This window comes from Podarcis pityusensis (assembly GCF_964106645.2).
Source record: "Podarcis pityusensis genome assembly, chromosome: 1".
Taxonomy (NCBI): Eukaryota; Metazoa; Chordata; class Lepidosauria; order Squamata; family Lacertidae; genus Podarcis; species Podarcis pityusensis.
This window is the reverse complement of record NC_138028.1, coordinates 42,718,532-42,733,879: the sequence shown is the minus strand read 5'-3', so window position 1 is coordinate 42,733,879 and position 15,348 is coordinate 42,718,532. Positions and strand designations below refer to the sequence as shown.

At 45.2% G+C, this 15,348-nt stretch overlaps 1 protein-coding gene and 1 long non-coding RNA gene across 2 annotated transcripts in view; one reads left to right on the top strand and one right to left on the bottom strand.

Moving 5' to 3' along the window:
* The window catches only part of BAHD1 (bromo adjacent homology domain containing 1), a 62,176-nt gene that overhangs the window by 16,547 nt on the left and 30,281 nt on the right, over nucleotides 1–15,348 (bottom strand). The window contains exon 2 of the mRNA XM_080996627.1: nucleotides 4,469–6,115. Within this exon, the coding sequence (XP_080852753.1) occupies nucleotides 4,469–6,098 (1,630 nt within the window). The 5' untranslated portion in view covers nucleotides 6,099–6,115. The remainder of the gene's footprint in view (nucleotides 1–4,468; nucleotides 6,116–15,348) is intronic.
* LOC308472784 lies at nucleotides 1,273–8,882 on the top strand. The gene is made up of 2 exons (XR_013983727.1): nucleotides 1,273–1,960; nucleotides 8,299–8,882. It is a non-coding gene; the product is annotated as an uncharacterized lncRNA (long non-coding RNA).

The following is a 15,348-nucleotide window of genomic DNA, read 5'->3' as shown; positions in this document are numbered from 1 at the left end:
CAAGGTAAGTTTTTGAAGGCACATAAATCCACCAGGTGAGAACAAAAATGGCACTATGGTAGCACACATATTTACACAAATACACTCTTTGCTCCTATGCTTCTTTTTTGAACCGCAATATATTCCGGGAGCAGGAGGAAATCGTAATGCCCATCTTATCCCATAGTCCCAGTTTAAACATTTCAGCCATCTACCTAAAACCCTCCAGCAGTTTAATTGGATTAGCTATCCTTTCCTGCGAATCTTAAAACGGTTTTCACAGCATGGCTGTGCACAGCCAGAAAGAGATGTCCACAGAGGCAACTGCCATCTCGGGGAGAGGAAATTACACCTCTTTATTGACTAATTGTGTAAATAACAGTTATTACAGATATAGAATTTTATAGTCCGGCAGCTTTTATTCTAGACACAGAATTTCCTAGCACAGCAACAGTGAGAAGCGTTTTTAAATCGTTGGGATCAACATTTTACATGCAGTAAGAGAAAGATCCAGAGAACACATTGATGAAGCCCGGCTATGCAGACACCAGAAACTGTACCTGAAACAAATGACCTATGAAGCTGCCTTATACGGAGCCAGCCTCTTGGTTGATCTAGCTCAAGCCTTTCCCAACTGTGGATCACTGGGTATTCGGACAACAACCCCCATCAACCTCAGCTAGCATGCCCAATGGTCAAGGATGGTGGGGTTGTAGCTCCAACAACTTCTAGTGACCCAAGCTTGTGGAGGACTGCTCAACTTCAAGTGGTCTTAGCTCTCTGTGGGTACCAGGCAGAGAGAAATCCTTTGATGCTGGAGATGCTGGGGATTGAACCTGCAGCTTTGTGCATGCAAAACATGTGCTCTACCTACTGAGCTATGGCTTCTCTTTACATGGATTCGAATAAGAACACAGGAAACGAGTATGACTGGGGTCATACTCTGTGCAGGCCCACCAAAATCAACGGAATTACTAATTTGTCCATTGATTTCAATGGTTCTACTGCAAATATGGCTTATTTAAATAAAACCCTATTTAGAGCAATTTTTTTTAAAAAAAAACTTATCTATTTTTTAAAAAAAAACAAGTTTTTTTGCTGTTTTTCTGTAACAAGCACTGCTTTCCCTCGTTAAACTGGATTAAAACAAAACCTTAATGTAACCTTAATCACTTAAAACAGAACTTAAGTTTTCTTACAAACTTACAAAAGGCTGCTTCTCTCTGTAAGGTAAAATTGTGGAAAGCTATCACCACCAGTTGCTGCCATGCAGCACAATAGTTTATGTACTTGCACTAGGGCCTGATCCTGGGGGCCAGGGACTGGCAAGTCACCACTGTCCCCTCTGTAAAAGGGTCATAACTCAGTGGTACAGATGCACAGGTCCTGCGATGGAAGCTTCCCACAGTCAATTCCTAGCATGGCCAGGGAGGGCGGCTGCTACCAGCAGATCTAAAAGTGTGTGAAATTAGTAGGCAAGCTTTAAAAGGTGTTGGAACTACAATCCACCAAGTGCAATTTTAGCTTAGGGAAGGGGAAGGCACTGAGGAGAACTCAGTGTTGTGACCTTTTTGTTTAACTCAACTCAGTTCTCTATAATAATACTAAGGGCTTTTGTTTTTTGTTTAACTCTTTTTTGTTTAACTCAACTCAGTTCTCTATAATAATACTAAGGGCTGTAAAGAGAACTTTGCAATATGTACTGAGGCCTCTGAGTTTAGCCCCAAAGTGTCTGGGGACCCTCCGCAGTGGGATAGGCTGCACTGAAAACCACTTGGAGAATAAAACAGAATAACCGCTAAATGGCAACCACTAGGGCGTGTTGACAGGAATCTTTAGACCAAAGCTGTCATCTATTTTAACAGAGGTTTGTAAATAGCCTCTTGCTTGGTTGCTAGTGAAGAGGAAGAATCAAGACCAGGAAAAGTTGTCCCTCTTTTTAGGATTAAGTAGGATACTACGCTATGCAAACCTGGCAAATGTAAGTCTTAGTTTTAATTCTATCAACATTTAATTTTTTTTAAATTATTCCCTCCTCGCATGCCTTTAGCTGTTCTTATTTTTATCTGTAAGCAACCTTGCATCCCTGTCAGGGGAAAGGGGGTGGTGTAAATAAATATATAATAATTTGTTTGTAAGTTGCTTTGGTCGGAAACAACTGTAGCTTACCGTGCACACCAAACACAGCCCTGACTTTGTGGTTTGTTTCTGTCCAAACAAACCATGAGGAGAAGCCAAGAACAAACCAGTTTGTTGCAAGAGCACTGGTTTGCACATAATGTGATTTGTTTTGCCCGAGCTTGGCAAAGGGAGGAGACAGACGAGTGCAATTCACAGCAAGATACAGTTTCAGACTTACTGTGAAGTGAGAACAGGATCGCTAGTGGGTGTGTGGGCAGGTGGCATTTGTGTACCAACCTTCACAACTGCTTTTTGTTTTGTTTCCTTCTCTTCCCTTTACAAACTGCTTGGCTTCTTCCGAGTAACAGAGAACTAGAGGAGGGTTTGTGGGGCACAGTGCCTCTGAATGAGGAGCAGCTTGGTATGCTATTCAGCATGACCACCAAACTGCCTGCCCTTCCTCTACCTAATGGGAAAGGATAGTATTCAACCAGCCAGAATCTCTCCATGTTATCAGCAGCGCCATACACATATTAGCAGCCAGATATATGGAGCTCTGGGGTAAAGGGTGGTACAGTGGTCTAAACCACAGAGCCTAGGGCTTGCCGATCAGAAGGTCGGGGGTTCAAATCTCAATGATGGGTGAGCTCCCATTGTTCAGTCCCAGCTCCTGCCCATCTAGAAGTTCGAAAGCACGTCAAAGTGCAAGTAGATAAATAGGTACCACTCTGGCAGGAAGGTAAACAGCGTTTCCATGCACTGCTCCAGTTCGCCAGAAGCGGCTTAGTCATGCTGGCCACATGACCCGGAAGCTGTGCGCCGGCTCCCTCAGCCTTTAGAGCGAGATGCGCGCTGCAACCCCAGAGTCGGCCACGACTGGACCTAATGGTCAGGGGTCCCTTTACCTTTACCTTAATGTGGAGCTCTAGAAAAGTCGGGCAGCTGCTTTCCCCCCTGCACCCTCCATAATATCCTTCCATACTCCCCTCTATGAACTGAGCTGCTCACTTGGAAATAAAACAAGCACAGACCAAACTATGAGGTTACCACTGAAATGTGAGACTATCAGTAGAAGTTTCCCACACTTAAAACTATGTGGTTTTAAATATATGAAGGCACATAAGAACTCTGGAAAAAACTGGGGTGGGGGAGTGTTTTGCTTTCATTTTCCTGGAAAGCCTTCTTTTTTTTATTCCCCCTACCCAAATTGAAAAATGTTGGGCTATGACATGTGAAAGGATAAAGAAACTTGTTTCTATCCAAGCATTACTTCAAGTTTTAGAAGTGCTTGATGGATATGATGACAAATATGAAAAAGCAGAAGCTGATAATAATAGCTCAGAAAATGAGACTGATTAAATTTCATGTAATATTCATTGAGTCTTGGTTCCTCTCCCCCATCCGCCTTCACATTTCTTTCAATGGAAATGAGTGATGTGGGGGACTGAAAGAAGCATGGCTGACTTAGGCTCATTCATTTCAATGGGTATGCTCTTGAGTAGGACTTAGTTGAATACAAACCATAGTAATTTTCTTTCTTTACTCTAATGTTGATGGTTTATCCTGTTTTTATTGGGGGGAGGGGTTGCCTACTCCTCACCAACTGGTAAAATGAGAGATGCCATGTTCCTTATAGTGCAGCATAACTTTGTGGGGGTTTTTTTAAGGAAATTCAATACAAAATTATAGACTGAATAAATGGCATTTCTAATATACCAAACATGATAATGTAATGGCAAAGTTGAACATGATATATTTTATGTTCCTAAAGTACCCAAATGACTTTCAAAGTGTAAAGGATGCTAAAAACCCAAACGCTGCTTATTCCCCCCCCCCAATTCCCCCCTCCAAAAAACAAAACAAAACCCTCCAAATTCCGCCCCCCCCCCCCCATGGTTTTAAAATTTCTGGAAATTTTACATTTCTACTCAGGTTCTTTTCACAAAGGAATTTTTCTGAGGAAAAAAAACCTGAAGCTGAATACCCACATTGGACAACCTGTAAGTTTGCAAGCCTTTCATCTCACACAGCAAATACGGCACACGGTATGTGTACCCCACTTGCAAACAGAGAATTCAATTCAAGCCATCTGGTAGGAGAAACTGGGCTGCTATGGGCAACCATTAAAACATATCGCTGCAAGGCAGGTCATGCTAGGAAGTAAGATGAGACAGTCGCTTCAAGGAATGTAAATGTCAAGACCAGCACAGTATCCCAGCATCTGATCACCTAGGCAAAAACTAATTCATTCTCAATAGGCTACAGTAAAAAGCCGGCAACCCACATTGTAAAGCCTCAAGTACTCTTAAGTATGAGCAGCCAAGTTTTTCTTTTTTTAAGGCGTGGGGTAATCCCATTTCAGACTTACCTGCTGCAAAAGGCATCTTATAAGGGTAGCAGTTCCGCCCTGCATGCACAGTACTGATTCTGCTCTCGGGTACGTGCATAACTCCACAAAGGCTGTAACTGTTAATTGCCGGTCCTTCCCCACAACAGTAGGGAGAGCTACACCAGTGAAATGGCTGGAACGAGGGGTCTGGCGGTAAAGAACCCGGAGATACCAAAAGCCCCTCGCAACCCGTCGCCTGGGACAGCTCATCCTTCGGGTAAACAGAGCAGTGAGTGTAATCATTGTATCCGCTTTGGCCATAATAAACATAAAACCCATTCAATGGAGTCAAGTCCGACGATTCGTAGAGGCAGCCACAATCCGTATGGTTTCCTGGCACGGGCAAAGGGTGGAACTGAGGTACTGGGAAGGAAGGCTGATGAAATTCCTGCTTGGGAGTCGGAGATTTCTCTCCGGGTCTTCCATATTCAGGTTTCATAGAGGCTTGCCCACCCATGAGCAAAGGCAGTCTGTGATAGAAACCCTCCGGGCCTTCGCAAGAGTTAGGTAGCGGCTCGTAACTGACAGACTCCGTTTCCCCCAAAATTCTAGGAGGATCATGATGGGCTGGTTTTGTAAATACGCCCTCAGCGACTCCTTGCCAGCTATGATGACCTTCTATTTTTACAGTGGACGTTTCCTTTTTGGATTTAACGCAGTTTTTCCCACTGGCTTTGGCCCATTTAAGCTTGGATTTGGAACCGTGGTTTTCAGGCTTGCTCTCTTTTTCACCAGTGGATTTACTCCTGGGCTTCAGCGGCTGGTCTTTCTCATGGGTCAGTTTCAGAAACGCCGCGGCGTTGAGACTGGCCAATCTCTTTGGAGCAGGGTGGTAGGAAATCCCACCATCCTCCCGCCCTTTCCCGTCAACGACACCATCCAGCGGCTGAGGAGCACACTTCGGACTCGGTCGGTTTTGGTTCTTTCCCTTTGCTGCCTTGGAGCTTTGCTTTTCCACTGAGGGCCAAGCGCCCTGAGTACTGCAGCATATATTCTTAGTGCAACAAACTCCGCCGACTTTGGGGGGATCTTTCCGGAAACGCCGGCCGGTTATTAAGCCGTCGTCCCGTTCGAAAAGCAGGTTGTTGACTGCCTCTGCGTTCAGCGAGGCTAGCCTGCGCTTCCTGGGTTCTGCAAGACAAGTATTGCTTCCCTGCTGCCCGGTCCCAGAACACGATATTGTGCATCTCCCTGCCGATGGCTCTTGCTTCGCTGCTCTCACGACCTGAACGCGATCCGGAAGGCAGGCGGGTCTGAAGTCATCCATACAATGGGCGAGACCTCTCTTCATCCCACTCTGAGTCTCCTCCGACAGGGATCCGGCAACATCCTCCAATCTAGTGAGGAGCACGGAGCATGTTTTTTTATCCACGGATGAGCTGAGGCGTTTTCTCAATGGATACGTCTTTCTGAGTTCCTGCAAATTCCTGCTTTTATTCACGCCTGCAAATCGACTCTGGCAGGTTTGCCCCTCAGCGCCATTGCCTCGCTCGCAATCCTCCGCCTCAGTCCTATCCATTCTCTCACCGTCAATCGGTGACAAAGCTTGGCCAGCAGAACCAGCTGAGTGTTTCAGAAGTAAGAGCTGTTTCTTCCGGGCATGCGTCATAGGATCAATGTCCACCCCTGAGAACAAAGAGGAAAATGTCTTAATATTACGGGTTGAGAATATCGCACAATACACCAAGAGATGGCAGCGATATGTTTTAGAAGCATTTGCCCTGTAGGAAAAAAATGCGGACCCTTTCAGAGAGGGAGAGCTTTTCGGTCAAATTAAGAACCTAGATACATTAAGATGGGGTTTTATTTCAAACTGAGGAGCTTGATAATTATACGCAAGGCTAAAGGCCCAACGCCTTACTACTAAGCCTCCCTTTCTTCTCTCAGATGTGGGCTACCTCAATCACGTCAGCTGGGTGAACGCTATTTATGATGTAGTTACTTCATTAAAACCACATCTACCTCTGTTTCCAAAGAGAATATTTCACTTGCAGTTCTCCCACAGAAGTGGGAAAACCCACTTTTGGGGGGGGGGGCGGAATGGAAGAATTGGTTGTCTCTTTCTATGAGAGATAGAAAAGGATGGGCGCAAGTATGCATTTGTCTGGAAGGGAGGAGCAGAGATAGATATAGATATAGATATAGATATAGATATAGATATAGATATAGATATAGATATAGATATAGATATAGATATAGATAAGTGTGTATGTGTACACACACACACACACACACACACACACAGTATACTAAGGAGTTCAGCCACGGGATGGTGTAATAAAAACACAGTGAGGGGGAGGAAAGGAACTCTGCACATGTTCAAAGGAGCCCACTTTGCACACAGGGAGCCTTGCAAGGTGTTGGGAAAAGAGGAGAGAGGGAGGGACATGGGAATAGGGGGGGGAGTTCAAACCCCTAGTATTAAGCAGGCTGCGGAAGAGGAGGGCCAGCAGTTACAATGAGTGTGTGTGGGGGGGTGGAGAGATCCAGGAGGTTAACATGGGGGGTGATCTGTATGCAAGGTGGGGAGGTTAGAGAAAATGACTGGGGAGCAGCTGTGAAGGTGATGCAAGGATACAAAGCAGGGATGTAGAATAAGAGAGAGAAGCAACCCCAGAAGTGAGGTTGGGAAGGTTAAAAGGGGGCTTGATAGCTGTGTGGGGTGGGAAGGGAAAGGTATAGGCAGGCATCCCCAAACTCGGCCCTCTGGCTGTTTTGGGACTACAATTCCCATCATCCCTGACCATTGGTCCTGTTAGCTAGGGATGATGGGAGTTGTAGTCCCAAAACAGCTGGAGGGCCGAGTTTAGGGATGCCTGGTGTAGGGGGTTGCCATGAGAGAGTGGCAGAGCCCTGGTGAGGTGTAAAGGGCAGGAGGCTGCCAACAGGGTGGGGTGTGCACTAAGGAGGGTTGGAGGGCAACGTGAGCTAAAATGGCAGCCCTGCGTGTTTTTGTGTAAACACAACACAATATGTGAAAAAAGTACTGAACACCCTCATTTCCCCCTTTCATGCCATTCTGTGTTAATAATCGAACACAGCTCTTCAGCAGAAGCAGCTATTTTGTGGCAATCTGCTTTAAAAATTTAAGCTGTCGTATGGGAATTGGGATCCTGGAGTGTGTCGTTTTAATTCATGTTTAATAAATGCTGTTAAAAAGCTCTAAAAACCGGCTCATAATCTATTTGAGCTTCTATCTGCACAAAAAGCACCAGAAGGGAGCAGAGTGGTGGTGGCCTGGGCCACGGAAACCCTGTGGGAAATGTGATGGGCCTGTGTGAAAGTGAACTGCGTGCAGTGTCAGAAATGGGCTGCAGAGACTGCGAGAAGGAGGGTGGGAATATGTTGCTTCCAGGCAGTCATAGTAAACGGAGGCATGCGGGAAGAATAAAGGTGTGCTTGTTAATAGCCACCTCACTTGGTTGCATGCGGCAAGAGCCTGGAGCCTGGATAGCCCAGTGGGTTAGAGTGTTGCTCTGATAACACCAAGGTTGCAGGTTTGATCCCTGTATGTTCCAGCTCTACAATTCTATGATTCTACGAAAGAAGCATGTACACTTTAAAAAAGGTGGTTTGCCCTCTACCATCTTTAGGCACATATCAAGAATGCAGGTGTGTTGTGGGGGGGCGGGCAGGATAGTGAAACTTTGTGGGCCTACTTGGAAGTAGGAAACAGCCACCCACAAGACAGCATCTTGGATGGCTAGACTACGAAAGGTTTATCAGATAGGTTAGATGAGGCATCTTTGCAGCTCTGCGCTTCAGGGTTAGCTTTTGCATGATTTGTGGATTTATCTCTTGCCCTCCAGGGTTTTGTGACCCACTTGAGAAAACATCCAGAATAATGCAGCGCGTCACATGGAAACTTCCTATTTTGAAAGAGACAAGCAACAGGGCTCTGAGGAACAGAAACCGGCATTCCACAGGTGAAGAACGGCTGCAGCCGCTCCCCACTTGTTCAAGGAGCTTCCACTTGAGGCCTGCAGCCTGCCACACATTTTGTACATCAGTCGCAATCAAACGCATGCATCACATCTGATAGGAAGAGGACACCCAGAAAAGCCTGCTCTTCCCTTTAAATACAGGAGGGAAAGTCTCTCAAAGACACCAGTGCTTTTTTGCCCTTAATTGGAAAAGGTGCAGGTAATCATAACTCCACCCCCCTCTCCCAGAGCCTTCATTAAAGGTTGCTTTCGGTTAAAAGCACAGGGTCCACCCTGAGACAGCATCAAATGTGTAGCTTGTCCTTGGTCACCCATTGAAACCTCTGCACATTTTATCTGCTGAAAGGTAGAATGGAAGCCTCTGTATCTTCAAAAGAGGCAGTGCAGGTACAACAAAGCCAAAACTGTTGTTTCTCCCTCCAATGAATGAATAAAGTCCAACGACTACAGGGATATTGCCTTTCTGTTTCTATTATCTTACAGCTTCTTGATCCGGCGGGGGGGGGGGGGGGCTCTTCCATATGGGAGGAAACAACCCAAACTGTGGCTGAAAAGTATCAGTACAGTGGTACCTCAGGTTAAGTACTTACCGTATTTTTCGCTCTATAAGATGCACCAGACCACAAGACGCACCTAGTTTTTGGAGGAGGAAAACAAGAAAAATATATATTCTGAATCTCAGAAGCCAGAACAGCAAGAGGGATCGCTGCGCAGTGAAAGCAGCAACCCCTCTTGCTGTTCTGGCTTCTGGGATAACTGCGCAGCCTGCATTCGCTCCATAAGACGCACACACATTTCCCTTTACTTTTTAGTAGAGAAAAAGTGAGTCTTATAGAGCAAAAAATACAGTAATTTGTTCCAGAGGTCCGTTCTTAACCTGAAACTGTTCTTAACCATGAAGCACCACTTTAGCTAATGGGGCCTCCCGCTTCTGCCGCGCCACTGGAGCACGATTTCTGTTCTCATCCTGAAGCAAAGTTCTTAACCCGAGGTAATATTTCTGGGTTAGTGGAGTCTGTAACCTGAAGCGTATGTAACCCAAGGTACCACTGTACAGTGGTACCTTGGTTTAGGAACAGTCCGGTTTAAGAACGATTCGTTTTACAAACTCTGCAAAACTGGAAATAGTGTCCCAGTTTGAGAACTTTACCTCGGTCTAAGGACGGAATCTGAACGGTGGAAGGGCACCGGTGGCAGGAGGCCTCATTAGGGAAAGCGTGCCTCGGTTGAAGAACAGCTTTGGTTTAAGAACGGACTTCCGAAACAGATTAAGTTCTTAAACCGAGGTACCACTGTACAATATTTAGACTGCCTGGAGGAAGTCAATGGCAAGTGAAACAAATCTATTCCTCTCCACCCCCTCCTTTACTTAGAATAACCTCTAATATTAGGCCAGTGACAAGGTTACGTCCTACATTTAGGCTTGGAAAGATTAGGCTGCTGTTGTACCCTTTGTTTGCTTGAATATGACCTCAAGGGTGAACAAGTTTTAGAAATGCTGGGCAAAGACAACTCCTTCTGTTAAAAGTATGTGGCTCATTTTGAAGCCCTGTTGCTGTTCCGCTGAAGGACAATTCCGCTATCTCAATCTTGGCGCAGATCATTCAATACATTTTCTCAACAGAGGGAGAACATTTAAAGTGACTTGCACCAAGAATTCCATAAACTGTGAACCCATGACAGAATGTGAAAGACAGTTCTTAAACCATGAAAGTCCATTAAAATGGGCAAAAAACAAAACATTGCAACTTGACAAGCCTACACACATTTCTTATTTACCATGTGCCAAACTCTACAAATACCAAACTCTAGGCTGCATTTTAGCAAATAAACATGAAATTTATTTTCTCCTACTCTGCACATATCGGCCAAATCTGGACACAATGGTTTTTTACATGCTCAAATTTTGAGTTTGTGTCTCCCCCTTCCCTCTTTTGACATGACCCCCTTGTGCTTCCAGTTTCAATTAACAACAGTTTAGTGCTGTATTTGAACCCTAAACCATGGTTAATTTTAACTATCGCCAGCTGAAACAAGCCAAGTTCACAAAGTATGTTGTGAGGTCAACTATGATTTATTGGTTTAAACAAGCAAAGAGTATCTGTAGCATATTTTGGTTTAGAAAATTTTTAACTGTTGTTTGTCTTGGGGGGGGCGGGAATGCTTCCAAACTCATTTCCCCGGCTGAATTTCTTTTATTTTGAAATCCCTGCAATTCCATATTAGGATGCAGTTGCATCACTGACTCCTTGCCCGCCGGCCCCCCCCCCCCGCCCCCAGTTCTCTATGCATCCTCAAAATCTGCTTCAGAGGGTTGGGTGAGACTCCACAGAACATGGCGGGGCACACAATAGAGCAAAGTAAGGGGGAACTCCCCTCACCAAGCACTGGATACAATCCACCGTAATTTGGAATGCTTTGCATATGATTTAAAGCTTTCAAGAACCACACCTTTATGGTGACAGCACAGCACCAATACATCAAGTGGCAGACTGAATTCTGCACTACCTCCACAGGAACCTATTGGGACACACTGCATCAAAACTGAGGCTTCATCATATTGATACGATTTGTTCCATAGCTTTGAAAAACATGGCTTACATGCCCCAGGACAATTAATTGTTTTGGGACTAAGGTATGAAATTTGCAGTCCATTTTATGTGACAGCATCTTCAAAGTCCCTAATCAAACCCAAACCAGGATTGTTCAATAGCTTTTAAATCTCTGGAGGTGGCGATATGTTAGGCTATTAGAACAAATAGCAGCTGCTAATAAGGGGCAGGGGAGAGAATGCTGGTTTGAATGTGCTACTGGTCTTATCTAATACAGCAATTCTTGAGTTTTGATCCCAGTAAATGCTAGCATGGCCATAAAGATTACGTCTACTTCCCTTTACCCTTTTGAACAGTATTGCAAACTTATGTGTCTCAGGTCAAAAAGTACAGAGACAAGTTTCATCATCTAGTTACACCACGGACCTGGCACTTAATCAAGTGCATTAACAGTGTAGAAGTAAACACACTGGCCATCTAACCCCTCTCTCCTAGCAATTGTGATTTGGGCAAGGGAGGCTAAGGAGAGCTGCCAGCGTCCTGGTGGCAAAACACTCAAACTATCATTATAAAACATAAATGCTGCACTTGGCATGAAGAGGAATTCACTCCCAATTCCCAGGGTCCTTTGAGGAAACCATGGCAGGCAAGTTTAAAACCAATTGGCATATAATTAGTATAGACGTAACTGTGTAGATAAATACAGGCACCATGAGTAAACCTGTCAAGTTAAATTTGGCGAGGGCTTTCGTGGCTTTAGGGGGAGCTTCTCCTGGCACCTGTCAAAATTCGACTTTCACGCAGTATCCCACCTTGAGCTGAATCTGGCAAAGCCCGGTGTGTGTAAGTGGCGAAAGTGGAGCAGGATGGAGCAGTCCTCGTCAGAGTGACACAAAGCCCTGGAGCAGGAGTGGGCAAGCTCTAGGTTTGCAGGTTCTACTTGTTTTCCACTGACACCCACCAATCAGAGTCAGGTGCAAAATAGTGGCTCCGCTAAGAATTTAGGAAATGCCCAGCCAAGGAGTTTGTGATCAGTACGAGAAGTAATCTCACAAGACCGTTTTCACACCCAAATCCACTCCTGGTTCGTTTGCTCCCTCCCACCCCTCTTTCTGGTCAGCCTAATTTGGGAGGGGGAAGCTTTTAGGCTGCTTGACAACAGAGATAGAAAATCTTACTATTTACTGCAAATAAATCAATCTATCTGTCTTCTGCACCCCCTGACCTAGAATATGGTTTAAGACAGGTTGGGAACATGGCGGGGAACCCTAGTCGCTGGGGCACCGAAGAATAAAACCCAGAGGTACCACCTGAAATATTTTATACAGTGGAACTGAAGTCTCTCCTCCTCCTGGTCCATAAAAAATCCTGTAAAAAACTAACTGAAAATGCAAAAAGAAGTTACAGGTCCAAACTCTCAGAAGTCCTTCCCTACACGCTTCTCATTCTAATTGCACAAAACTTTGAATAAGCAACGTCTTTGCCTCCCTTGCAAAGTAAAGTACAGCTATGAATAAGGGCCATTTCTGAAATTGGCAGTTTCTTCACTGCACAGCTCTAGAAATCTGTGCCAAAAAGAGCTGCTGATCTTTCCAGCTATCACATAACCATTGGCGTACCTGCTGGTAATCTTTTCAGTCAGACCAAAAATGCAAGCGTATGCAGAGTAAGCAGCTTTTTAAATTTTATTTCTTGTTGAATACGGTGGCTGCAAACATATGGGTCCCTTGAATCTCTGCGGGTGCAGACCCCATCCTAGCAATTATATCACTGTCAAGCAATCACACTCCACAGTAAATTACAGGACACGCTAAGCTGTTATCAAACCCAGCGCTTGCCTTTGCTGCAAGGTTTGATTTTAAGGCCATGAGGCAAGCACATATGAATGCAGGCAGTAGTTGCAGGCTCACCGCTTACACAGGAGTCTGCTGCGGTAGGCTTGCACCTTCCCTTAGAACCCACTTCTAATTGCAAGCATTTAAATCCTTTGGGGTTTTGCACTGCTGGCTAGGCTTAATTTCTGGCCAAGTGAGTAGTGCCTTGAATCGCTTGGCAGAAGCACAAAACCCACAAGGACAACAGCACATTTTCATTGACGCTATAACACAATCACCAAGCTTTATTCCGATGGGAAGATAAGTGACCCTGAGGATTTAATAATAGTCAGATTAAAGGTGAAGTGAAGCAAGAGAGGAACAGCTAGGAACAGTACCGAACTTCGCCCAAATCCATGAAAATCCAAACTTGTTCCTTTGGGGAGAAATCATACCTCAGAGCAGCAGTTTTCAACCAGTGTGTCGTGGCACCTTGGGGTGCCCTGAATGAAGGTCAGGGGGGCCATGGGCAACACTGGCCTCTGTCTTTCTTTCTTTCTTTCCTTCCCTCCCTCCTCTGATGCCCTCTTGCATCTCTGCCTCACAAAGGCTTGCAAGGCTGTTTGTTGCAGCTGCCCTGGCTATAAGCTCCACAGGCGAATGGTGTCTCTGCGGCTGGCCAGGGGAAGCTGGTTGTCAGGAGCTGAAGTGGCCTCAGAGTAAGCAAGCAAACGGGCAAGGAAGTCCAGCCAGCCGGTCCACCAGCCCTTGCTGTTGGGTATGCATAGACAAGTCCCAGGCCCCTGTGGGGCAGTGTGAGGGGCACCTCTCTTTGGGGCAGCTCAGAGACCAAGGGCGGCGGCGGCAGCTGCCTGGAGGACTTCCAAGGAGGGAGGAGGGGAGAGGAGAGGAGGCTGAAGGAACCGTCCACAAGGGAGGGGGCTCAAAAAGGGGTGAGGGGCTGCCGGCTCTGCAGGCAAGGGGTGACATAACTGGGCTCCTGAGCCCCACAGGGGTGGCACAGAAAGAATGTAGTTGGTCAAGGGAGCCGTGGACTCAAAAAGGTTGAAAACCTCTGCCTTAGTGGTAAAACCATAGAATTCTAGAGTTGGAAGGGACCCTAAGAATCATCTAGTCCAACCCCCTGCAATGCTCTAACCAACTGAGCTATTGATGCACATGGATTTGCACGCAGTGTCCACAATTCAATCCCTGGAGCTGCCAATTAAAAGAATCAGGCTGCAGGTGGAGGGAAGGACCTCTGCTCATCAATGGAGACTGTCCAGGGCTAGACGGACAAAATAGTCTGACCCAGCATAAAAAGGGGTTGCTTATGAAGGTGACCCAAAGACTTGCAAAGCCTCTGGGCACAGCATTGTATTTACTTGTTTATTTGTTAAATTTATATACCGCCCTTCATCCAAAGAGCTCATGGCAGCTCACAAGATAAAAATACAGGCTAAAAGCACAAAACAAATAGTTAAAACAAAAATAAAGCAAAACCCCTCCAAACACATCCCAAAGGCTGTAGAATATTAATCAGCCCAAGGCCTGGTTGAAGAGGAACGTTTTTGCTGGGCACCTAAAGATATGTAATGAAAGCACCAGGTGAGCTTTCCTGGGGAGAGCATTCCTCAAACAGGGAGCCACCGCAAAAAAGGCCCATTCTTGTGTTTCCACCCTCCAGACCTCTCACAGGGGAACTACACAAAAAAGGGCCTCAAATGAAGATCAGAGGCAATCAAGCCAATCCTTTCTGCACCCACAGTACATGCCAGCCAGCAGTATATAATCCCCCCCCAATAAAAAAGGGAAATAAAAAATATAAATATTCCCAATTATGTAGCAGGTGCATAGGATCTGCTGCATATTTCCAACCTTTGATGTGGCAAAAGTTAAATTTATTCAAATGTTCAATGTACGATTTTGATTCTCTTTCAGTTTCAAGAAAGCTACAGACTGTTTCAAATTTTAGAACCACGTGGTGATTTCACAGTTTGTTAGTGTGCTTAAAAAATGCTATATGAATGATAGATTCTGTTCCTATATTGTCAATTATAAACCTCCTGGTTTGAGATTGATATGAAAAGTGAAAAAGGAACTAATCTGGCATGACCTGATGGCAGAGGTGGGAAGAGAATTTCCTTCGCAGAAGCATTCTGAAATGCCTGAAGAGGGAAGACATAACAGCTGATTCCATGTTGTTCACAGTCGGGGATAACAATTTCAGAATAATATTTTAGGTTAAATGCCATATGTCTACCAACTATACTTCAACATCTGTCACATTCATGAAAATATGTAAATCATGCTCAAAGGCATCTAAAATATGCAGATTTCTAATCTGGTGCTGAAGAAGTTGCTCACTTCTGTAACAGACACATGAGAGTACATGCATTCAGGAGCGGGAAAATAGAGTTCAAAAAGGAAGGATGAAAATGCAAAGAGAGGATTTGCAAAGTAGCAAATGTAGAGGAGGACGAGCATGAACCAGAAGTGGGTGGCGAATAATCTGCATTTTTATGTTCCATGTCCAATTTGAGCTAAAG